The following is a 25,156-nucleotide window of genomic DNA, read 5'->3' on the forward strand; positions in this document are numbered from 1 at the left end:
TGACAGCACTTCAAAGGATGTCTGATTAACCCAGTGCATGCTTTGGCATCCAATCCATTGATGCTTATGTTTCCAAATTCTGGTTACCTTTCACAGAAAGAGCCCCAATAGTCAGCTCCTTTATTGAAAGACAGGGAAATGCCAGTTTGGCCCTAATGCACTGAACTCTAGAACAAGAGAATCCATATCTAGAATTATATGGACCGTATCTAAAATGCATGTTACATGATATAGACAAAGAAGGGAGTCAAAACTCTGCTTGAACAGAGTAAGGGTGCCTTGATCCATCCCTAGTAATAGACAGAAGTAGAGTTGTCCCACCTCCCATTAAAGCTCACAGCATGTTTTGTCTTGTTTGCAGGGGTAAGAAACCAACTGAACATGAGCCTGGAACAGATTTCAGTTACCTCCTTACTGACAGCAATGCCCTGAATCCATAGCCTTCCATATTCTGCAGCAAAAGTTACTATATGGGGAAGACAATGAGGAAGAAGGAAAGAGATGCTTATACTCCCAGGGTATTCAGCTTTATAAATAAAGATAAATATGCATTATATAAATAAAGATAAATATGCATTATATATAAATAAATATGCATTAGTGGGCTCTTATCCTCACCACGATGCATGTCTCGGACATGTCCTTCCCAGCAAAAGGACACTTTTTATTGCAGTACTTGGATAATCACAGCTGTTCAAAGCTTGAAGGGGCCTGTACATGCATGTATCCACTTTGATTCTTTCCCCACCAAAAAATGAAAGTTGCCTTAACACAATTAAGACAGGACACTGAGTCAGCTGTTCCCACTGCCTACTTTTACCTGCTAAATAAAAGAATTGTTCAGTGTACTCCCACAGTTTAATTTTTGTGCTATTAATAAAGGGAGAAGTTATGCATTCAATTACTTTTATTTGCTTCAGACTCATGTTAAATATATACAATTCTAATTATATACAAAAGTGTGCATGTTAAAAATTTTTAGGTTACAAACTTGCAAATCCTAGAAAAGTGCAAAATTTTAAAACATCTTCCACCATGCTGTACATGAAAAAAATCCATCATTAGCCAATATACACACTCTTAAAACATTGATCAAAACAAAGTAAGACATACAGTATACTCTTAAAGCACCCAGAGGGAAAAAGATATTGCACAGAAGACAGACAAGTTCATTATAGTGCCTGAAGGCTCATTTCTGAAAGTAGTTATTTCCAACACTCCTCAGACCTAAGATTCAACTTTTTAAAAAGGCATTTTTTGGCATTTAAAGATCCATTTGTAATCAAATAATTGCACAATCTGTAAGAATTATCAGAAGATATGGTTAACTGTTGCTGTAAGGCCTTTGCTTCCACCTTCTATTAGCTTCAGTAAAAATTCATCAGGCAAACTGAGTAGCATCACAGCTTCCATCAAAACACTGACCAAAGGGAGGCAAGTCTCACATGCAGCATTTCTCTAATCTCCTGCAGAATCAGAATATGTATTGCAAGTTTTTCTTGAATTCTTTTTCCCCTCATGGCTTTCTTTAGGAAACAGCTCACAGCTGCGTATGACTGAAGTAGTATTGTCAGCTGCAAGACTTAAGTTTATTTTAAAGCTATTTCAAGGCAAAAAATATGGCTCCCTTGAGAGGAAAATACTGACTACAGAGGAAGCTAAATAAACAAGTGGCCTCCAACTTCAGTTAGATCTACGATATATATATGGCTGGATGTTTTATATTCCAATCTCAAAACACCTTAGCAGCTTTAAACCATAATCTATACTGACAATCATGCTTCTGGGACAGAAGATGTGTGATAAATTGTGTCTGTGCTGAGTATAAGCACAGACAGACTTAAACTTTGGAAATACCTGCCAAATTTCTGAACCCCACTGGACAAAACTGAGAACACACACTGAAGGAACTCTACTGAAAACAAGTGAAACATCTATTTTATTTGGGCCACTTAGGTAAATGGTAAAAGAAAGACACACCAGTCTTCTTCCAGAGATGCACAGCAAAAAGGTGAGTTAAAACAGAGGCTATCTCGGACTAAACACTGCAAGCAGTTCCTCACATATGGGGTGTTCAAGACTGCAGTAAGGTAAATGGCACTCAACTGAAATGTAGAGCATGCTATGGTGCCACTCAGAGGCATTTTTACATTCAGGCATCTGATATCTGTAACCCTGAAGAAGGGAACAACAGCATTTTGCCAATTCTAAGTATACTTTTTAATGCAGTAGCTTTTTAGAAAACTTGCTTCCTTCAAAAGTATGTGCTTACAGAGCAATTTAGTAATAATAAGATTGGCTCCTTGGAATGGAAAGAAAGGCATCTTCCAAACACTTCAGTTGACTCTAACATTGGCATACAATGAGCCCACATGTATATGATACCATGGAAACTTACTCTCCTCAAAAGGAGACTACCAACACATGTCATGTTTGCAGCCAAAACCAATGCAGCTTCTAAGCCAGAAAGTATAACAAGACCTAGAAAGCACTGAAGCACATGCTTGAATTTCCATTCAAATAAATATAACCCTATGTAGTGCTTTCACATAAGTACTTATTAGATCAAGCCCTAGGCTCACATTAGGATATGCATTTGTATGTGCACGCTTCTTTTTTTGTAATTCTCTGAAAGGGAAAAAAAAGATTCACAGCACCTCTCCTCAGCATTTAACATGGTCAGCAAGGTGCCTTTAGTAGTGGAAGACAGGAATGTTTCAGGTGACAACACAGAGCATGTGTCTACAAAACACTCAATATAGGAGCAAAAGGAGGTTGACATCTCTACACCTCCTTAGCTCTAAAGCTCCCTACCATTCTATAATCTGTATATAGATACACATTTTCAACTAAATACATGTACACAGTAAAAGCTCTGTGCAGCATTTGGGAAAGGTTTGCAAAGGAAACAGGGAGGAGGAAGACATGGTTTAGGGAAGTGAGGTATACAGCTCCCATTGACTAAAGCAGGATTTACCTAATCTGTGCATTACAAAAATAAATTTATCATTCCTGCAGGACTATTTTAAGAATTTCTCCAGTGCACAAACTTAGTTCTTTATACTTATTTAAAGGACAAAGAAATACAATTTTCAAGGGGATCCTTGTAAGACAGTCAATTGACTTGACCATTTAAAGCCTGTGAAGACTGTCATAATATGCATGATCTAAGGTATGCCAGAGGGAGAAATGCTTGTTTATATCAATGTTGCAGATTAGCAAAACCATTGTTATATGAATTACAATATGGATTACAATGTGGGTGAGTTTGGATTTTTTGGGGGGAGGAAGTTGTGGGGGTTGGGGGAGGTTTTGTTGGGTTTTTTCCTCTTTTTAATATCAAACAATTAATTATTTTCTTAAGAAAACCTAATTTCCACAATGTGTATTAACCATCTGGACAAATGCAGTTACTTTAGGACTGGGATTATTATGTTGTGCTGGTAAGGTACATGAATGACAGAAGATGTGGTTTCTAGATATCCTATGAGCAAGTAATGGATAAGACTATTGGTACAGAAAAGTCTGCCTTAGTCATATGCTAACTCGAAAAGCATTTCACTTTTTGTATGTTTGTATAATTCAAACCCAGACTAGATGGGATTCTTCACTATAGCTAAAAAGAGAACTAAAGATACTATCAAGAATTATAAGTAAATTGATTTAGAGAAATTTAACAAACATTTTACTTGAAATAAAGGAGACATTTCTTCTAAATATCCTTTGGCATGTAAATTCAAAACTGCTACGAAGAAGTTAATACTGCTAACTACTTGATCTCATTTATATACAGACGTGAAAAGTAGGTCAGTTTTCAGTTTCTTTTAGATATATATATTTACACTCATACTTACTCATCTTCAAAGGTAAGCATATGTTAAACTTTGATAAATATTATTACAGTTGTTCCAAAAATTGAACATATGAAGATATCACAAGGAAGATCTTGACAAATGTAGTGCTATGAAACAAAGTCACTTAAGACTTGTTTGTTTGTTCTAAATTCCTCATTTGAATCCTCTCATCTCAAAACTATACTTTTTACACTTAAACAAATCTTTGATCAAAACCAAAGGAGAACCTTATTTCACCAATACTACCTGAAAAACAAAACTGGATCCTAAGCTTTATTGACTTGAGGAAATCAAAGAATTATGAAAGTCAGTTCACCAATTCACAGTGCACTGAATAATAGGCTGCAATTCAACTGACCTAAACAACTAATCAGAAAAATTATTTTCCATTTTTAAACATTATTGTGTATTTCTTACGCAAGTAAGTTAAACCTACAAGAAACAACATATTAGCTAATGCTCATACTTGCAACTCATCTTTAATTTAAAGCTGGTTTAAACAGAGACAAAGTGCAGACCTTCCAAGCTATGGAGGTCCTTCCAGATGGCCTCTGGCAAGGATGCCAAGCATGTGATGGTGTACACCTCCCACCCCTAAAGACCAGACAGAAGATCCAAAGGCCATGGATGTTGCCACTCTACCTGGGGCATAAAGCAGCAGCTAAGAGCTCACCTGCCCCTCCTCATTCTGCTGCTGCTGCTGCTTTGTACTAAGCACAGACTAGCCTTGAGTCTGAGAGCCCAAGAACTGTCCACATTTGAACCTGTCCCAGGTATTTGTGATGATCAGTGCTTGTGATACACTGAAATGATGGTATTCAAATGTCAAAAGGTCTTCATCATAAAGTATTTCAATTATTGCAACATTATATTTTACTTAAATTGACACACTGTATTCAGTACTCTTTAATATTCAACTACTAAAAATGTTAATTCAACTGTTGTATAAACGTACCTATCCCACAATAGGATGTTTTCAAATGCATATGCAAACCCCTCTGTGCAACTCACAAGTAGAAATCTGTGCTTCCACCAAACACTACTTAACACCCATCTCCCTTTTCCCACTTGATTCTCATAGTCTAAAACATGATCATTTCCTGCCCCTTCCCCTCCAAATAACCACTTAGCCTTGTCTATACATTTAAACACAACATTTATGCATACATATAAAATCCATCAATTCAATGCCCCAACTGAGTGTTTTCAATCTCCCATAGCACAGAAAGATCTCACCTTCTGAGCTGAAATACTTGAAATTACTCTCCAAAGAGCTCCCCTGAAATCCCTTCTTCATGAAATCATAATGGACAAACATACTTCACATTCTCATGAACAAATTTAGTACTTCCACAGTATCCTTAATATTCTTATTGGATAGGTAATTGATGAAAAATATATAAGCTTCTCTATAGCTTATATGAAAATACAAGATGTGGGTTAACTTACTTTTTTTTTTTTACATACATGGTGTATGAAAAAACCCACACCACTCTACTTTTGGAAGTTTAATCCTCTCTTGGCAAGTGACTCAGGAAAACAATTTTTATTTTCTCCTAACTTTCCAGACAATCCAGTCCATCACAGTGATTAGGCAGAATATTGCAACTATGCATAGACCCACTTGTTCACTAATCTGATTTATTATTTCATTTACAAAAGTTAAGAAAATGCAACACAAATTTCTTCACAAAGTAGACCAATCAGCCATCAAGAGGGATTTTTTTTTCCAGTAAAGAAAGTGGAGGAGAAATCACTTTGAATGAGACTAACATAACTTGTAAAGATTATCCTTTACCAGACTAAGGAGGTATTATTATTTCTATAAAGCTAATAAATATTGTGCTTAAAGTTAATGAAATAAGATTCTACATTATGTTCCTCAGGTAGTTCAACAACTCCCCAGACACAGGGAATATCTGATAACATTTATGAGAGATACAACACACATTCATTTCAATAAATAAATAAGAAATAACAAAAAAGGCAATGATAGAGGGAAGAAAGAGGGACCCAAAAGGGAACACAGTAGCTAACAATCACTTACACCTGCCTTGTATCTGTGCTCCCTCACCCCATGGGATTTTCTTCTTTTAATACATACATGAATATACATATATACACACACACACACACATACACACACACACCTTTGCACACTGATCTGGAAATTCATATATTTCTCTCAGCACCCAGCTCTTCTAACAGTATATATAACAGTTTATAATTTCAATCAGTAACATTTGAAAAATATCAGATTGATAGGAAAACGCACACCCTTCTATCATCATGTATTGCTAAACGAACAAACAAAAAAAAAAAAAACAGTAATGGCTTCTCCAAAAGATATTAAGCAATTTGATACAGCACACATAAGGATCTGACATTTTGTTTTACCAGGTCTTAAATGCGTTTTGAAAAATGGATATATTGTCTGTTTTTTTCTCTGCTTATTTTTACACAAAAAAGAAATATGGCTAACAACTGGTTTGGTGAACACCAAGCCAAGAAACAAACAGGTGCTATTTTTAATTGAATTGTGCTGCAATGTTACATAAGGATTCTGCAGTGGAAATTTATCTTTTGTTTGCAGGATTGCTTTCTAATGAAGCAGATTAATATTTGATCAATATAGATAATGAGTGTTCCTGGATATTTCTGCAAGACATTAAATATATAATGGGATTTCTTAGTGTATGTCTTAAGTTTACTTAACAATATAAATAATTTTCAGCAGCAATATTTCCTACCTCCTTTAGCTCCTTCACCACCTCCAACTCCTTTGAAGTTATTCATGTCTGTACTTAAAACAATTTCTGATAAAGTAGTGCAACACAGATGTTCCTTGCAGAACAGCCTAAAATTGGAACTATACAAAAGAAGAGAGCAATAGCCATTTACACGAACAAACTGCAATAAAGTTCATTAGGCTAACAAATGTATTGAGAAGATTGTAACCATCATCTATCCAATTCTGAATCCAACCATTCCAACTACCAAAGTTTCAATTTACTGGGGAATAACAGTGCTGTCAAAGCAAAGCCAAATATCTTGTTTGTTATCAAGGAGCATCTGGCCCTGCTCAGCTTTAAATCAAATCTTATTACTTATCTTAAATTCAATTAGTAGTCTGGGGGTTTGGAGACTTGTGGGGGGATTGTTTGGGGTTTTTATAACCCTCCCAAAACACAGTTTTAGCAGCTGTTGAGAGAGGGAGTTTGCTGTGAACAAGTGAACACAGTTAAGGACAAATATGCAAGCAAGCTAACTTGCATGAGTACATAGGCTTACTTCTATACCATAGGTTCTTCATCAAAGCCCTAATTACATATTTATACATTTAAAGTGACCAAAAGATTAAATATTTTTCTGGAATCCATGAGAGAAGGTAGAAGCAGCAATCAGTTGGCATCTTGAGTGTTATATTCAGTCTCTCCTGATGAAATCTGGTTGAGCCGTTTGCTTGATCCCCACAGCTTTCGGGAAAGCTGACCTGAGCGCATCTGTTTGAAAGTAATTCAGAGAAACAAAAGGAGGGGGAAGGGATAAGGTGGATAAATTAAAAAGGAATTCAGACACTGAATCTGGTGAAATGCAGACACAACAATGTACTGCAAAAACAAAATACACCAACAAAAATTATTTGAAAATAAACTAAAATTTACACTTAGGGGTGATTCTCCGGACTGACAAACAACAAGGCACAAAACACTAACCACAGTCTTCTCTGATTTTGAACAGTTAAAGGGGTATTACCCACTAATGTGTACTTATATGCTTAACTACTTCAAACAGCTTAGAAAGAGTGTTTAGATTGCTATTTTGGTAGGAAGGGAAAAGAAGAGGTGAATGCCAAGCAAAAATAAACTAAATGAGAAGAAAAGAAATTTTATTTTAGAGATTTCAAACAGAAATTGCTAGAAGTGAGAAAAAAATAGCCAAGATGCAGGACAGTGATAGGAGAATAAAGGAAAAAGAGAAAGGTTATCTCCTGGTGTCAAATGTATACAGTCTTCCAAAGATCCTGGGTGAGGTGTTCAGAAGAATGTTTAAAGCAGAAGTAATTCATAGTGAGTATTCCATAGGATAAGATGGATAACAAGCAATGAGAGGCCATATTAAATCCAGCATCTGGTAGGTCTGCAATCTGACAACAGTTTGTAAGAAACTCTTAATTACCTAAGCATAAGGTTGATAATTGGCCAGTAGTGATCAGCCTGGCAGCTGATTAAGTTCTGAAATTCCTTGCAGTTCAATAAATAAGATCCATGCCTTTACAAGTTTGAGAACAGCTCCTCACAGTTACTACTACAAATGTAACCTGCTTCAGAGCAGCAGTGTTCTAGAAAAGGCACAGCACTGACCAGATTAACACTAACAAGTGATAATTGCCCAGACTTCTGTAACTTCCAAAACAGCTAAGTAATTGTTAAAAACACAAAAGTGTTTCTTATACTCCGTATTAGATACTGTCAGTGCAGAAACACTAAAGGCCAATCCTAATACCAAGCAGCGTTTCACTTTTGCACATTAAAGCAAGTCCATGCTAAGGATCCAATCCTGTCCTAAGGATCAATATCACCACTGAAAGCCAGAACTACAACACTTCTGTGTACGGATAAAGTTCCAGGAATTAACACATTCCTTCCAAACTAAAAATAAGCCATTCAACAAATGAACACCCCACATACACACACTCTTCAAATATATAGATTGATGCCGTTATAGAAAACTAGAAAATCTGGCACATAATGTTGTTCCTTATATGTTTGTGTTTAAAAAAAAAAAATCTATTTACAACGGATATCAAGCTTGTATATCATCTGAACTGTAAACAGAAAATCCTGGAAAAAATGTAATTGGAAAGCCTCTATAACCATAAAAGGAATCCAGTCTTTGAAACAACATTTTCTGCATAGTTAGAAAAATAGATGTGATTAAAAAATGAAAAGAAAACAAAAAGCCTTCAGTCTAATGATACACACGAATTTCAGCCTACAAAAGATCTTTTCTATGGAATAGGAAGCTTAGAAATGACAGTGACTTTAAAACGGCTGTTACAATCATATGTTAAACCACATAATAATCAGCTCGTTTTCAATTCTACAATAGAAAACTGGAAATCAGTGGAAACCTCCCTTCCACATCCAGTGCAAGCAAAATCAGACTACCATTGTGTGAAGCCTTTTTCCAATATTAAACTATGTATCTCCTAGTAAAAACATTTTAAAACACTGACAAATAAAGTTGCTCTGTTTCCACATTTAAAATATAAAATAGAATTAATACACACTTCTCTGGCATGTACTAAAGATCATGCAAAAGTGATAATCACATTTTCAAATGAATACATAGCAGCACAACAGAGATTGAGTTATAAAGATAATAAGCAATTTTAAGTTAACTCAAGTACTTTGAAAGTTATGACAAGAAGTAATTAAAGCAAAAACTACCTTTTGCACAAGAAAAATTGGGCATATCTATTCAAGAGATGGATGCTCTGTAATTGATATTGCATATGCAGAACCAACAAGTTTATATTCACCATATGGAGCATAGGCATACTGGGAAGCTACAGAAGTGATTCCCTGTGCATTGCCACTAGAGACTCTCAACAGAAAGAAGTAATACCTTTTTCCCCAATGTCAGTCAACGCATATTAAAAGATATCTGATAGAAACCATTAAAAAAATAAAGAAAGTAGCTTGCTCTCTTTCATTTCCAATTTTCTTCTGGAAAATTATTTCATCAAGAAGAGGCTGACAACACTATCCCATTCAGGTAAGGTTAGCTATTATGACTTTACTTATTCAGATGTCAGTGATAAAGTCTGGAAGTTAGTCCAGCTGAGCTTCCCATCTGCGATCCCTATATACCTCTGATTCTTAATCAGAACTTGCAGCAGAGCAGTCTCAAAAGTTATTTGTTTCCCATTGAAAACTGAAACTTGCTCTTAAATTTACCCTGCCATAGAGGAGACCTCTTGCTCAACTGGAAAGCAGAAATAAGTGAACTTCCCACTGTTCGGTAGAAAAAGTTCTTGATGGTAGGTTTTACCTCTGCTGGCTTGCCAACACCAACGATAATCAACTTGCCATCCTCCAAGCCAACAAGGATGTGGCTGTACTCTTTGGTGACAGAAATGCAATGGATTGGCAGTCTCATGGCTAAAGGAGAGATGCTGAGACTCAGGCTGAAAGGAACAAAAGTCACAGAGAAAGCACATCACATATTTGCTTGTACATACTGCAAAAAAATCACATGCAGGTGAAATTGCTGTCCACAGGATGCAATATAAAACAGTTTCTCAAGGATATAATTTGCAGTTTCAATTATCTAATTGTATTCTAAAAATCTAATTGTATCCCAAAATAGAGCTTCAATAACAAGAACAGATATGGATAGGGTAAGTCAGTAAGTTAAGACATTTTCACTGAAGAACAGTGACATCCCACAGCTGCCTAAGTCACAAATATCCCTCCCATTCTGAGGAGCAGTGGAGATTTACAGAGCTAAGCAGTATGTGGAGCTTAAAACTCAGTGCAGAACTACATGAGGCTTGATCCTGCAGTTGCTGAGCTACCTGTGACTAATCAGGAGACCAGAACAGTTTGCAAACTGACAGCTCCTCCTGTCAGCTCTAGGTGTTTAATTGGGATAAATGTCTGGAAAGAAAGAGATCTATTACAACTGCTCATTTTATTTTTCTCCATGTGTTAGTTTCACTGAAAACTTTTTTTCTTTTGGGAGGAACACAGAAAAAGCAACAGGTCTCACCTACAGCACTAAGCAAAGTTTATTACACAGCCATTTCTCTATAAGCCTCCATATTTGTATCTCAGTAAAAATGGTGGTACATTACCTGTAGAGATCCCGTATGGAAAGAAATCCCTGCAAGCTGCCCATCACAATATATTCACCAGTTACACACAGATCAGACACTTCCTCCTTCAGAGTCTCAGAACCCAGATATTTCCCATTGACAGAATAGAGATGTAATGCATTCTTATCCTGAGGAGATCAAAAATAAATGTCACAGAGGACTGACAGGATAGAGTGTAGCACTTGTATCTTTTGCTCATTAAAAAAGCACTAATTTGGCAACAACTCACAGATAATGCTGTCTCCCTGTTAAATGATACAAGAGTAGTGAGCCTATACTCAATGTGTATGGAAGTTTTTGAAGCTACCTCTTGATGTAACATTGTAGCCTATTTATTCAATTCTAAATTTCCTGGAAATACCCATGGATTTAATAGACAGGTCTCTACTTTATAAAAACTTTTGTTAAGAGAGAAGAAAGCAAGACTGCACTCATCTTCACCCTTGCTACCACCCTCCTTCCCTACCTTGCCCTCCTTAATCCAAAAGCAGAAGGAAACAAGTGTATTTCCACAGAGCTAGATGCAGAAGCATTTTCTAGACAAGCCAATGACTTCTTGCAGGATTACAGACACAACTAACAAAACCATCATAAGTTCTTCCAGCCTGGCATCACCTTGACTCACTCTCTCCTCTCTCCATCTTCCTAATATAGTTAGTATGCCTACATCAAAGAGATTTGTTTTCCAAGAAATCTCCCATGTTTAAGAAATCACAACAGCTCTACTGTTATTAAAGCAACTACACAGCTCAGTGGACACAACCCTATAGCTGTACCTCCAAGCCCAAACTAAGAAACTGGATAGACACTGATCATCTTGTACCCAGAACTTACTGCTCCCCTTACAAGCCTCTGTTTCTGTGCACAGTGGAACTTCCTTCTCCTAATTTTCCAGCCCAAAGCGGATCTCCCAGGAAGAATGTATGTATGTGTATGCTCGAGTGTATGCTTGAGCATCTTCCTTGCAACTGTTTGGAGATTTTCATGGAACTCACCAGAGCACAATATACCTGTCACGTACCCTTTAACAAAATTTCACTCAAATTGGCTAGAAAAATTTTTAAAAAAATACAGAAACTGACACTGCATGCTCAAAAAGCCTCATTACTACAGGAAATGAGATAAAGTTAGATACACTTATGATTAAAATCTTCAGTGACAGAAACAGAGGTTTTCCACAAACTAAAGTACCTTGAGAGTAGTCTTTCCTTCTATGCTGGTGTGGACAACTATATGGCCTTCCCAGGACACAGCCAGATTGGGAACAGTCAGCAGGAGAGAGCTCTCACAAGGGGGCCGCAGAGTCCTCACGTACTGACCCTTCCGAATAGTGCGGACAATGACAGTGCCATCCTGCAGCAACCACAGTTAGGGGAGTTGATATTCAGCAACACTCACCATTTACATACAGAGGATACAGGGCTTTGAAAGCACTTAAATCCCTAATGGGAGATTAGGGACTCCTGAGCATTAGGAACCCTGCACAAAGAAGCCTTCCCCCCAAGACCATGTACTATAGGCTTATGAAAAAAGCAAATGCAAGTAGGGCAAGAGTGAGGCTAGGCAGAAAATCAAACATTTCACAGGTCACTTTTTTGAGTAGTCTTTATGTGGAGAACAAAGCAGTAGTCTTTATGTGGAGTTCAGCAGCCTGCCTGTGCAGTACAGTAAGGCAGACCATGAACAAGCAGCACAGCACCTTCAGGGTTAACACAGCAGGGGAGAAACTATCAGAACACTGCTGCTGTGAAAGGCTTAAAATCTCCAAGAAGCTCCACACATTCTGCACAGATGAGCTTTAATATAACACCACAAAGTAGGTGAGGTCTATGCTCTGCACAGCAGCTTGAGACAGTCTGATTTAAGCAGGCAGCAAAGGGGATGGCACATCTTTATGATAAGCAAAGCATTATAAAAAATTGTGAAACAGTGACTTTTTTTGTATTATTCTTAACCAACTCCAAACACCTTATACAGTTTGGTAAAAAAAGGGAGAAGTAGGAAGGTGCTTACCCTGGATCCTGACACTGCCATATCCAGTTCAGTGCTGATGCCAACACTCGAAACTTCATCAGTGTGCCCATAAAGGATCTGTAATGGCTTAGGTGCCAAGCCTACAGGCACTCCTCCCTGAGAGTAATAAAAAGTGCAATGACACATTCTCTTGCAGCTGAAGGACAAACAAAAAATGAACTTCTGGTATCTTCAGTACCAGTTGTGTGAGGTGTGTATTGGACAGAGGCCAAAGCCCAAAGGAACCCACCACTCCAATATCAATGTATTGCCCTCTATGTCAGCTTATGTCACTCACTGAAATCCCAAGAATGAACGGACATGTAGTTACTGTGTGGGTGTGAGAGACAATGTTACTTCCTGTCCCTACAGGTGTCCAGGAGTGCAAGGGTAACAGTGAGCAGCCCTAACAGGAGTTGTTCACACACCCCATTCACACACTCGTTCTTCACCTGTGTATCTGGGCTTGTCCAGTTCTTAGAGTTTACCCTGGAATCAAGCACTGTCTTCACAATCAAACTTAAAGAAGTTGAAACTTACTTTTATTTTACTTAAAATAACAACAACTCTTTCCATTTTCCAAGGAAAAGGAGAAAATAGTACTTCTCCAGTGACTACCAGTAGTACAATATGCAAAGGAAATCCTGCAATTATGCTCATTAAAAATAGCAACATTCCCACATAACTGTAGGGTATCACAGCTTTTGTCCCAGTGAGTGCACTGCCAGCACATATAGACTTATTCTCAAACCAATTCTAAAGAAAGAACTGTGCTTAGAGAAAAGGTACAGTAAATAACTCTACAGAGAACTATTTATTTTCATTTCTGTGATAAAAATTTGTTTGCAAATCAGGCACTGAAAGCCTGAAGCATGCAAGAATACAGAAAAAGTGACAAAATACAGAAGATATTGCAGAGAAGACAAGTAGAATGGAAATGCCAGTATGCAGTCCATTGCTGCCACTTTGTAAAGACCAAGATAGAACTCTCACAAGAAACATTTACTATGCATAAAACAGCATTTATAAATCTATTACTAAAAAAATATTTTAAAAATCTAAGAAAAAGCACTTCTAAACAAAGATAATTTCCAGAGGATGAGTTAACTCACAATGAAAAGAAACTAAAAAACTCTCCAACATTTATCCCCACTTGAGTCAAAAAAGCTACTCGTATGAGCATTAAGGTCTTACTTTTTTGACCATGCACTGTTACTACAAACTACTTCTATTATAAATACTCCCACCATAAAGACATAAAGCACATGCAGTTCTGCATTACTCTACTGCTTTAATGTGCTGATTTCAGTTCCACAATAAGAACAAGATGACTTGACGAACTCTACTGTCCAAAACATGACAGCTTTCCCAATCAATTAATCCTACTTGTATATCTCAAATGCAGCAGAAATTAGCACTTAAATGCATAATGCTGGAAACAGCCTCACACTTTGAGTGTAAGTACACATGTGGATCACACAAGTACTTTCCCTGTGGGAACGCATGAGACCAATATTAAAGAATTCTCAAACGTCAGTGCAAACGCAGGTAACAGACAGTGCTGTCTTTTCTGTACTCATCAATACCCCCCCCAGAGAAAAGGCAGTGCTAAAATGCAACTACTAGGAGTGAACAACTGCCTAGAAATGTAAAATTCTTATTTGTCTGCCCTGAAAATAACCTATGAAATCTTTAAGAGAGCCTCTAAAATAGTGCACTTCAGCTATATAGTAACAAACATGTATAGTATTTCAGAGAAGACAATGAAAGTAAAATTACTAATCTAATTGATTTTAGTGTACTATCTTCCCTACAAACCTGGAAAAAAAAAATCAATAAAACACAGTAACAAAACCAAGAAAAAAATTACATCCAGAAACTGCTTCTGAGTATGCCTAAATAACCCACCTGCTGAACTATCTGCCATATCATACAGGTAGTATCTCTGGAGCCTGAAATCAAATGAATTCCACAGTGGTCTATTGCCAAGCAGGTCACAATATCTAGATAAAGAAAAGAAGACAAAGTCATCACATGGGTAATTAAGACTAATTTCCCATAGACTGACAATGCAGATACAATTTGTCACACTGTATCCTGATTTGCAATCAGAATGAAATACTCCACTGTGATAAGGGCTGGTGACACTATTAAACAATGAAATCATCATACAGCCAAGTGCACCCACTTGACACATTCAACTTTGCCACCTAAAATAGCAGGCAAGCTTTATTTGGAAACTGCATCAAAGCACCACTCCAGTGACTGAAAAGCCACGCTCAAGTATTTCTGTATAATCACAATTCAAGCATTCTTCTGTTCCTATGCTGCCATTCGTTTGCAACTGCTACACTTGAGTGCCCACATGGTGTGGCTGTATTCTGACAGCACCAAATAACAGACATAAACCCTTTCCATCTCCCAACACAGAGTGACTGACCCATGTGCCTGATGTGCTGTCCCATCAGTTTGCCTTTCGTAAGGGATGTCACTCGGATGCTGTTGTCCCAGTGTCCGCCACTGAAGAGCAGCTTTGCGTCATGGGACACTGCAAACAGCTTGGAGGTGATCTCCAGCCCTGGGGCAAAAGGACCACTCATGCTGCGCTGTGTTCTGTAGGCAAACAATGAGCAGTTAACAGTAACCCTGGTTCAAATCCCAGATTTTTGCACTTCCTGTCTCTTCAACAATCAGTAACGAATTCCATCTATAGAAGAGGCTACATCTATGGCAAAACTCTCACTGCCACCAGTGACTGCAAGCAAGATTTCACCTTAGATTTTTTTCAGCCTTTTACACAACCAGGTAACTCATGTCCCTACTAAGCATTGTAACATTAAAGACAAAAAGAGAATATTATAAAAACAAAACATCCAAACTCACCATATATACCTAATGTATTAATATAGCAGAAGAACATATGAAGACTACCTCAGATTTCAAGATGAGTTTTTATGATTGTTAATTTAGAAAAAAGTTTGAAGTAGCTCTAAGAATGAAGCCTGAAATGCCACTTACACAACTCTACTGGAATGCTATTACAGATTACATATTAGAGGTAACATTACTGAACATTAGAAGATGCATTCATAGGTGAAAACTCAGACAGTGAATACAGTACAACCCATTGATTTTTGAACAATTACTGTATTTCATTATTTGAGATGCATTCATCTATACCCCTCCTTAAAATTTGCTTACTTGGGATTTGTCACTGTTGTATCTTTGATGAATGTAAAATAGTTGGAAATATTTTTGTCATAAGGCAGCCAACCATGAGTTCCAATAACGCAGTTCAGACTTGTTGTTACCTAGAAAAGTTTGATGAAAAAGTTGATGAAACCCAGAGGTTTATTTTCTGCTTGCCTTGATGCTAATCGAGCTTGCATAAAGTCCAGCTGTGGCTTCTTGAAAACCTACCACAAAGGAAAAAGCACATGCACCTCTCCCCTAACAAACAAATCAATAAAAAAAATCCCACTCATCTGAGTGTGGTACACTCATCCATGTGTGGTACACAGAACAATATTAGAATAGTCTATGCTCTACACAGATCAGAGAAGTTGGAGTAGGAAGGAGGGGAGGAGACAAAAACAAAAAATCCCAGCCAACCAATCCCTCTCAAAAACTCAATTACTAGTCAATAATTTAGTTTAAGCTGCTGCTTCTTCTCTTCTCTGAATACTAATTGTTAATAATAAACATATTAACACAGAAAGTTTAACAATCATTGTACCACAGTTTCATTTCTGACAAAGTAACAAAGGAATCTAAATATTCGAGGTTTTTTTCATTACATATGTATGAAAAACACAAGGAGAATTTTAGATGTGTCCAAACAACTTTTGAATGTACTACATTAAGCCAAGACAATAATTTTGACATACAAAATAGGAATATTAGAATATTCTTCCCTACAAAACAGAGGTATTATTACACTGGGGTGAGTGTTTAGGCTATATATACAGATGCAAATACAAAACCACTGCTCTCATTTCATTATTTGGTATCTACTACAGTACAAGAATGTGTGTTAGTGCAAGAGTTAGTTTTAGGAACAGCACAGGCCTTTGGAGTGTGCATGCACCAGACATGGTACAGTTTCATATACGAGTTGGAGTGCAAAGACAAACAATGACACCATTAATAACTCAAAGCTGTAATTTTTAACCTGGGGTACATTGCATTAGCAAATTGGTTGCTGCAGGGAAGCTGATCAAGTGGCAACTTAGAAATATGCCTCACTATAATTTACAGTCATGTCTCATCAGCTCTTAAATGCCATTCAACAAATCAGCCTGGCTTTTCCTTACAAAAAATATTTAACTGACACTTGTTATAGGTTAAAGAAATACATTTGAAGAGGAACAGTTAAGAAATGTTTCTCTACAAGCTGCTCCATTTGAATATCTGCAGTTTAAGAACAGTATTGACACATGCAACTCACCAAGATCTCTGGGCTTCCCTGAGAAATAAAGGAACGTGACTGATTCCTGGGGACAACAGCTTTGACAATGGGCACACCATCACTAATTCCCTAAGAGAAAGGACATGAGTTTGATCTGATTATATCCAAAAGGTAAAGGATAAATCTAGAACCTGTAAAGAATAAGATCTAAAGCCTCTGGAATCAGTGTCAGACCTGTAGAGCCCCCTAAGGCATTGGCTCACACCCATTCAGTTCATGCAGGTAAGCTTCACCACAAACACTGCAAATGAAACCCTGACCCCAACCAGGGAGTTTAACTACCAAGTTCGGTGAGTGCTCACACACCACCAGTGAGGTTTGCAGCTTTCTTGGTGTGGTAACTAATTTAATATTCAAACAATACCCACACAAGCAGCCAGCAGATTAAGGGATTCAACCTCTATGAAGCCAACTAAAAACGAAAGACAGAGCTCATTTAATACACATTGCATTGTAAAATATTTTCTCAAAATAGGAAGCCAAGTTTATTTTCATCTAGGTTGTTACCTTTTGTTTCAAGTACATCAGAAGTTTCAGATTAGACTTTAAACAATTTCAAGTAACACATCTACCTCTATGAAGAATGACTTCAGCTCAGTGAGGTGCTGGAAGATATTCAGAGTAGAGGTATCACTTTTAGTTAGTCTTTGCACTACCTCTTCTGCTGACAGCCTTTGTGGATGGGGCTCCTAGGAGGCAATATTTGAAGGAGTAACAAATTAGACTAGTTTATCAATTTGTTCAATGCACATGAGATTAATGGGAAAACAGTCTTAAATACCTAATACCCCTTTCTTGAAGTAAACTAATTTATTTTGAAAATAGATTCTTTGGTCACGTGGTAAAGACTCAATGCTGATAAAATTACAAACCATTACCTTACAAACTACTGTTTTTTCAGAAGTCCTTGTAACTCAGTTGTATTTAACCCCAAAGGTGTGGTTAAGAGGGAGCAAAAGAGCAGTACCTTTAACAGCTGACAGGGAGTTTGTCCAAAATTGTTTATCATCCCTTCTAAAGCTTTCCTTTCTTTCTCATCTGTTAAAGCATCCAAATCCACAGCCCCTGGATCACAACCAGAACGATGAAGAGTAGGGAAAAAAAAAAGAACACAATCCAAACAACTCATTATGAACCAATATAGTCAACTAATCTTCCAAAACTTAATTTACTTGCAGCATTATGACCCTTTACCCCCAGAAAAGCCCCCAGACAATGCCTCCATTTAAAAGGCAATCTGAAAACTCCACTCTGCATGTGGATTTGTAAGTGTCTATGTCAGGGCAAGAATTGCAGTCCTTTGACTTATCAAATGAATTGAATATACTGCACTGCAAGCAACAAGCAGCAAACAAAAACTGCCCAAAAGCTAGATTTGAAATTAACAGAGATATCAGTTGTTTTTAAGCAATGTGCCTGAACTCTAAACCACAAGAAACCTCTTCCCACAAATGCTTTTAATAAGTGACAAGAAAACCCAATAACTTTTAGAAAAAAAAGACAAGAAACTGTAACAGCCCTCCTTTAAATAAAACTATACTTCTTTTAAAATGATACATTACAAGGTTTGCTGCCATATTTCATCTATAAATCTGCTGCCTTACCATATGCTACTGAATGGCATGCTCACAAATCAAGTGTCTTCTGTCTAATAATGAAAACTCACACGCCTGATGACAATGACAAGAGAACATACTGCTTTGTACCTTCATAAGTACAATAATAGAACACGTTAAGCGCCTCCACTGCAGCTGGTCCCCTCTGCTTGTAGCCAAAAATCAAATCTATCCATTCATGAAGATGAGAAGAAACATACTCAGATTCCTAGAAGGAAAAAATGCTCTTATAAGAATAGGAGACATACAGTTCTCATCTTGAAGATTTTACTATTTTCTGTGGAAAAGATTCAATTCCTAAATTAAGACTATCCACAAATCAGGTAATGTATAGGGCAGAAGCATAAGAAAATCCTTATGTTCTATGGGCAGTAACTCAGTAAGTGCCAGGTAAGAGGAAAAATCAATACAGTGACATAAAAGAGATGTGCACTATTGAAACACACACGTGCAAGGGAAGGTAACCTGCCAGCTCCCTGACACCAGACAGAATCATCTTTAAATACCAAGGGAAGCCTACTCACCTACCCCTTCATTTTATCTCCTACAACAGCAAATGCCCAAATCATTAGTGCCCAAAATGCCCAAGAGATTTAATGCTCTTTTCAGCATTTTATCAACATACACAAAGCTTTTAACTGGAAGTTCTAATGGCACTTGTACCGTCAAATGCAACCACAACTAGAGTTTGAATGCCATCCCACTTGTCTTACATTTAAGCCACAGTAACAATGTGCAGGTGCACTTCCTTTATGACTATGTCATACATACAAACAACATCTTACCAGAGCCTTCCTGTGTTTATAAATAAAGTCTTCTGGGGAGTGGGCCCACTTAGGCAGAACAACATCATTTACCACCTCTTTTGACATTTGAAGCTGGCCTAAGTTAAAACCTGGTGAATAATTCAGAAAAGTTTTAGAGTTGCTACAAAATATTTCAAGTACCTTGATTTCTCAATAAAGATTAAACATCATTCTTTTCTCAATTCAAGAGAAGGATATTGAAAACTCTTAATGTAAATCCCTAATAACCCTACCACTGACATAGGAGGCTAAGTTCTGTTGTGCATGTTTGCAATTTTAACTGATAACGGACAACAATTATCCAAAACATCTAAATTATTTTGAAGCTGAAGTCCCAACCATAAAAGTAGTGTCCATCTGTAAACATATCTGCATTTGCTTTACCAGGATTAAGAGTCCAAAAGGCTATTAGTAAGAAGGGAGCTACTTAGTAGTTTAAATGGTTATAAAATCCACACTTAAGAAGTCTGAAATCTCACCAGCTATCACTGAAACAACTCTAAATACTTAAATGACTTGAAAGTGGGTCTTGCAAGTTCCCAATTTTTCTAATTTAGAACTCCAGTAGATTGTAGCAGCACAAACATACAAATCCATTTTCAAATTGTGCAGATAGAGAAACAAATCACTAAACAAAAAATGTGAATTAAAAATGTCTAGGAGTCTCACGTGTCAGAATGCAGGATACTAACTTTTCAATCAGCATTGTAATAATTATAATTAATCTCTTAACTTTTGATAAGTATTTAATCAGTACTGACTATTATTAACTTTTTCAAACATCCAAATGAGCATCTCTGATACTTTCTACTAGGTAAACAACACTACTTTTAGCCATCCTTAAGCTCATAGCCCGAATTTTAAACTATGTTTAGGTTGCTGCTTAACACAACTGGTACCTTCACTAAACAGCTTGAAGCCAGCATCATGATTAATGTCTACAATCACACCAGAGACTTAAAATAGTAAGTGCTCCTCAGTATTCACAAATGACTGTAACAATTCTTTTCTGAAGAATACAGAAAGTTTTCTGCGAGAATATTCTTAGCAGTCAGTTTACCATTTTGATTCTCCAAGAATTCTGGAAAGTAGAAGAACTCTGGGATAAGTTCCTTGACATCATTAGGGTTGTCCATGAGTGCCTGCCAGGTGGCAGGAATAGAGTGAAACTGTCTGTCAGCACAGTCAAACCTGTGGATTAGAAAACTCAGGTTAGACTTTGATGATTGCCTCAGTGAAATGGCAAGGAAGAAGCAGGAAGGGGCTGCTTGCTTGCTCAGCATACCTGCCACTCTGAAGCTGGATATGAAGTGTTGTGAAAGGCTCTACCCGAATGAGGTAATGCATGACACCAGCAGCATTTGAGTAATGTGTCCCATAGTGAAATTTGTCAATCATCCCAAGAGGATCCTCAAAATTCTCATATCTAAAAAGAGAAATCTTTATAAATACAACTTAGCATTATAGTTGATTTACATGTGAATTATGCTTATTCCAGGCAAAGATTCAAAAGAAATGACCACAGCAATCTATAAGAGAAAAATACATTGAGTTCCATCAAGCACGAAGATTGCAAATCTTACTTAGAAAGCCCTAAGAAAAAGACTGCTGAAAGATCAAAATGTACACCAGATGAAGCCTTTGCATGCATGTTATACTCTTCCCTAGGCATTTGCTATCAGCTGTCAGAAACCAGACAAAAGGCAGACAGGACTGATGACTTTATACAACAGACCAGACCCCACAATACTACAATGAATATTTACTAGTGAATAGATTTATGATGGTTTCCTGCAAGATTTAGAAAATGTGTTTGACTGTGCAGGATGCAGAAGAGAGATCTTGTCATACTCATGCCCATTTCCTTTCCTACTGGCAAACTCACTCTACCATGCCACCATCTGGCTGATGCATTCCTCAGCCTCACAAGGCTGGTAGGAGAAATTGTAGTTAAACATACTTCCTGAGAACCCATTTCATTACAGTCAGGATAGAGCCAAATCATTCAAAGGAAACTCTCCATGTTAAAAGTTTTCAGAAGATTTTGGAAGATTTTGGTATGATAGCACTCACTCCCCAGACTAGCAAACAAAGAAAGATCCGCATTGCTGTGTGGGTTGAAAGTCACTTGAGATGTATTTTTTTTTTTACAATAATAATCTATGCTTGAAATAAAGAAGCAGCACAGATTCAGGATCAAATTCTACCTCTTAACACAGGCAGCACAAATCAGTAATATGATTTCACATTCCCTTTCTTGAAGCAGACATGGGACACATTATGTCTTTTCAAGCTGTTGGACCATTAAATTGTTTATACAGTCTTTCAGTTTTTTATCTCCACAGCTGAGAAACAACTGAAATTTACAACAGTACGTTTTGTCCTTTCATAGCCATATAACTGAGTGCCATATAACATAGTCTGAATTCAGCAGGAACAACAAACCAACCACATTTGCAAATGCACCTGTTATGTCATAAAACCAGCTTAAAAAATGTCACTGTCACAACTTTATTTTTTAAATGTATTATTAGCCTGGAGGCTTAGAAAAGACAAAGAAATATAACCAAGTGTTCAAATACATACTTCTCTTTCACAGTCTTAGCGTTCTTCTCATTTACCACTCCTATGGGTTTGGACAGGTCCCTAAATACTGCAGGATTATTCAGGTCCAGTTCTTCTGAGGTGTAATCACGTAAAATCCAGGGAAACTAAAAAAAAAAAAAAAAAGTAGGCCAAACATCAGAGATTAAAAATACATCTTTCAAAACAGAAAAGATACATACCTTTGGCAAAAATTAAAAAAATAACTTTTTAATTACCACAGGATATTGAGCAAGGTCATTGTAAGTTCGTCCTGCCATGGTGTTCAGCTGAATAAGGTAGTCAAAGTTGGATATTTCTCTATTCACCCATTTCTGGAAGACCAAGAAAGATAAAATGGAATTCATTATATCAAAGATGTAATTATTACAAATTACATGTTTTGTCAGTATCTATCTGTCACAGGATAGCACTGACAAGTGAAAAGCAAAAGACGACAAAAATTCTATGCAACTCCAGATTCAATTTCTCATGATAAAGTTTATTTTCCTTTTGATTCAGTGATTGTGCTATGTTTCATTGAAACCACGACCTGATTGGTGACAGTACTGCTTCAAATACAGAGCAGCAGATAATTAGCACTCTTGCTAAAAAGGAAAAGAAAAAAAGGAAATAAGAGAAACAAAAAGAAGGCAAGTACACAGGTACTGATAAAAAGGAGGACAGAACTTGGAAATCCATTAGAGCACTAAGATAAAAATTTATTTATAAATTATTCTCCCACTGGTTAACAGTACAGGTTAACAACAAGTAAATCCAATTGTCTGTGCACCTCTGTTTGCCTGGCTATACCCATTTACCTGACTAAACACAAACCAAATCATCCTGAAAATAAGCACATAAAAGTTCAAGGGCCATGCTGAGTACAGAACTTGGGAGCTGGCATCTAAACACTGGGGGACTCCTTCAAAAAGCAGAGTAATTCTTTAGAGCATTTAGCTGAGGTCTCATACCTGCATCAAACCTGACGCTTTGAAAAGTTCCTGCGGAGATCTGGTCCCAGAAATGTTTGGAGAGCGCAGTGACAATATCCGACTGTATACTTTGTTTCGTACCTGGTAGAAAACAGCACTGATAAAACAATATTCTGGAGACTGAAGCTGACAATTAAGCAACTTATCTGCTAATTAAAATGTGAAATAAATAGGGCACAGACTTTCAAATACTTCAATCTCTTGCTGTTTAAATAATCTGGACATGGATGGATGTGACATCCTTCACATCAAAATCAAACCACACAGCATTTTCTAAGAGCTGTTCATAAACTGACCTACTAGTACGTAACTCACTCTAAGTTCTGAAAATTATCTTAGTCCCTCACACAAAGGATCACTGATATTACCCAGAGGGGAAAAAAGCTCACTACTCCTTAACCATGGAATATCAGTGATTTCCAATACTGTTGTAAAAAAGAAAGTCCCCTTTGATTTGTAATAAATTTGTTCACTGTTGAAAAAGGCTTCAAAACATTTAGATTACTGCTGATGTGATTTTAGTATTACAGAGAAAGAGAGGGAGGGAAAAGGAGAATCTTGTTTTAGCTATCTTTTCCCAATTAATCAGTTTCTAGATGCCAGACTGCAATCTAGTTTTCCATGATGACTATGTAAAGCAAACCTTTTGCTATTAGTGTTACAGTATTAAGAAAGGCACCAGACTCAAACACAATCACTGATCTCACAATTAACCTTGTGCTCATTATATAAATCCAAGAAATTTAGAAAACCCATACCTCCTTATTGAAGTTGAGGAAATAGTTGGTTTGATCCGTGAGGAAGATCTCCAAAGCTGACCTCCTCAGGTTGTACCGACGCAAATGGATCTCTCGAATTTGGGAAAGGTGCCATTTGAAATCAAAACCTACCCCTAGGAGGAACACTCTCTTTATTCAGTTGGAATATATATGAAAGAAAGAAAAAAAAAAACCACTTCTCACACAGACAGAGTGCAGTACCAGCTATAATCACCTCAGTATTATTCCTAGAAAAGGAAAGTCTTATAGCTGACTTGATTAACTATTGTGTTAGGAAAATATTAACTTCAGATATTGTTGTGGCTGAAAGAAATTAAGTAAGAAATATCTGATGGAATGTAGAATTTCCTTTTGCTTTCTGATTAAAGACATTATATAAATGTATTCTGTCTTTTATGTTTAGATTTCCCAAAGGCTGAACACTTTGGTATACTGATTTGGCAAATTTTACTATTATTTGTCCAGCATTTCACTTCAATGTTTTCACAGCCACTTGTGTATGTTCTGTTAAAGTTCCCCAAATTAATACAGACAAATTAATACAGAGGTAGTAACTTTTTTTTAGTCAGCAGTTTTTTTAATAAGTTATTTTGAAGAAATACTAAGAATAGTTAACCAATTTACCAGCTCAGAAAGTACAGCTCCAGATTCTTGATTCTGAAGAGATCAGTCAGCCACTAACCACCAAGTGCAATATCAATTTTAAGTACAAAACAACTTGTCTCATTACAATTACTTTGACACTCATTTTCTAAACATAAACTCAGCCTACTAAAAGCAGAACACTGAACTGCACTGAAAATAAAGAGGTATTGATCATGCTTACCTTCCTCTTTTTCAATGCTACCATCAAAGAAATAGATGTGCTGGGTAGTGACCTCCAGCCTGCCTGGTATCACGTCAATTATTGTAATGAGTTCACAGTCTTCAGACAATATTAGCTTTTCTTTCTGACTTTCTTCATCCTTCTCATCCCTGCAAAAACACCACTAAGTGTTACAGGGTTGGGTAGATTATATTGTTGCTTAGGTCCTTGGTAAGAGTACAGTTGAGAAAGTAATCAAACTTGAATGGCATTAGAACTGCAACATGAACAATTATATAAAGCTGCTTTCATCAGCAATCTTGGGTGTTTCAGAGTAGACCACAAACATCATTT

General features: G+C 36.9%; 2 protein-coding genes across 4 annotated transcripts in view; one reads left to right on the plus strand and one right to left on the minus strand.

Annotated features, from left to right (window-relative positions):
* Window positions 1–901, plus strand: part of LOC130255582 (alpha-aspartyl dipeptidase-like) — a 6,941-nt gene extending 6,040 nt beyond the window's left edge. Inside the window, exon 8 of the mRNA XM_056496463.1 lies at window positions 362–901. Coding sequence (XP_056352438.1) covers window positions 362–440 — 79 coding nt within the window. The 3' untranslated portion in view covers window positions 441–901. The remainder of the gene's footprint in view (window positions 1–361) is intronic.
* NBEAL1 (neurobeachin like 1) overlaps window positions 890–25,156 on the minus strand; it is a 77,297-nt gene continuing 53,030 nt past the window's right edge. For 2 of the 3 annotated variants that reach the window (XM_056496458.1, XM_056496460.1), the window contains 20 exons: window positions 24,824–24,972; window positions 23,977–24,110; window positions 23,198–23,299; window positions 22,463–22,558; window positions 22,227–22,351; window positions 20,926–21,066; window positions 20,701–20,831; window positions 19,620–19,729; window positions 18,925–19,042; window positions 18,186–18,283; window positions 17,791–17,907; window positions 17,198–17,287; window positions 15,952–16,061; window positions 15,191–15,363; window positions 14,659–14,753; window positions 12,751–12,867; window positions 11,929–12,090; window positions 10,717–10,865; window positions 9,912–10,047; window positions 890–7,357 (listed from right to left, as the gene is read on the minus strand). In XM_056496458.1, the coding sequence (XP_056352433.1) occupies window positions 7,256–7,357; window positions 9,912–10,047; window positions 10,717–10,865; window positions 11,929–12,090; window positions 12,751–12,867; window positions 14,659–14,753; window positions 15,191–15,363; window positions 15,952–16,061; window positions 17,198–17,287; window positions 17,791–17,907; window positions 18,186–18,283; window positions 18,925–19,042; window positions 19,620–19,729; window positions 20,701–20,831; window positions 20,926–21,066; window positions 22,227–22,351; window positions 22,463–22,558; window positions 23,198–23,299; window positions 23,977–24,110; window positions 24,824–24,972 (2,455 nt within the window). In that variant the 3' untranslated portion in view covers window positions 890–7,255. Of the gene's footprint in view, window positions 7,358–9,911; window positions 10,048–10,716; window positions 10,866–11,928; window positions 12,091–12,750; window positions 12,908–14,658; window positions 14,754–15,190; window positions 15,364–15,951; window positions 16,062–17,197; window positions 17,288–17,790; window positions 17,908–18,185; window positions 18,284–18,924; window positions 19,043–19,619; window positions 19,730–20,700; window positions 20,832–20,925; window positions 21,067–22,226; window positions 22,352–22,462; window positions 22,559–23,197; window positions 23,300–23,976; window positions 24,111–24,823; window positions 24,973–25,156 lie in introns of those variants that run through there. The other variant, XM_056496461.1, reaches the window with a different exon arrangement.

The sequence above is a fragment of the Oenanthe melanoleuca genome, chromosome 7 (genome assembly GCF_029582105.1).
Source record: "Oenanthe melanoleuca isolate GR-GAL-2019-014 chromosome 7, OMel1.0, whole genome shotgun sequence".
In the NCBI taxonomy this organism is placed as follows: domain Eukaryota; kingdom Metazoa; phylum Chordata; class Aves; order Passeriformes; family Muscicapidae; genus Oenanthe; species Oenanthe melanoleuca.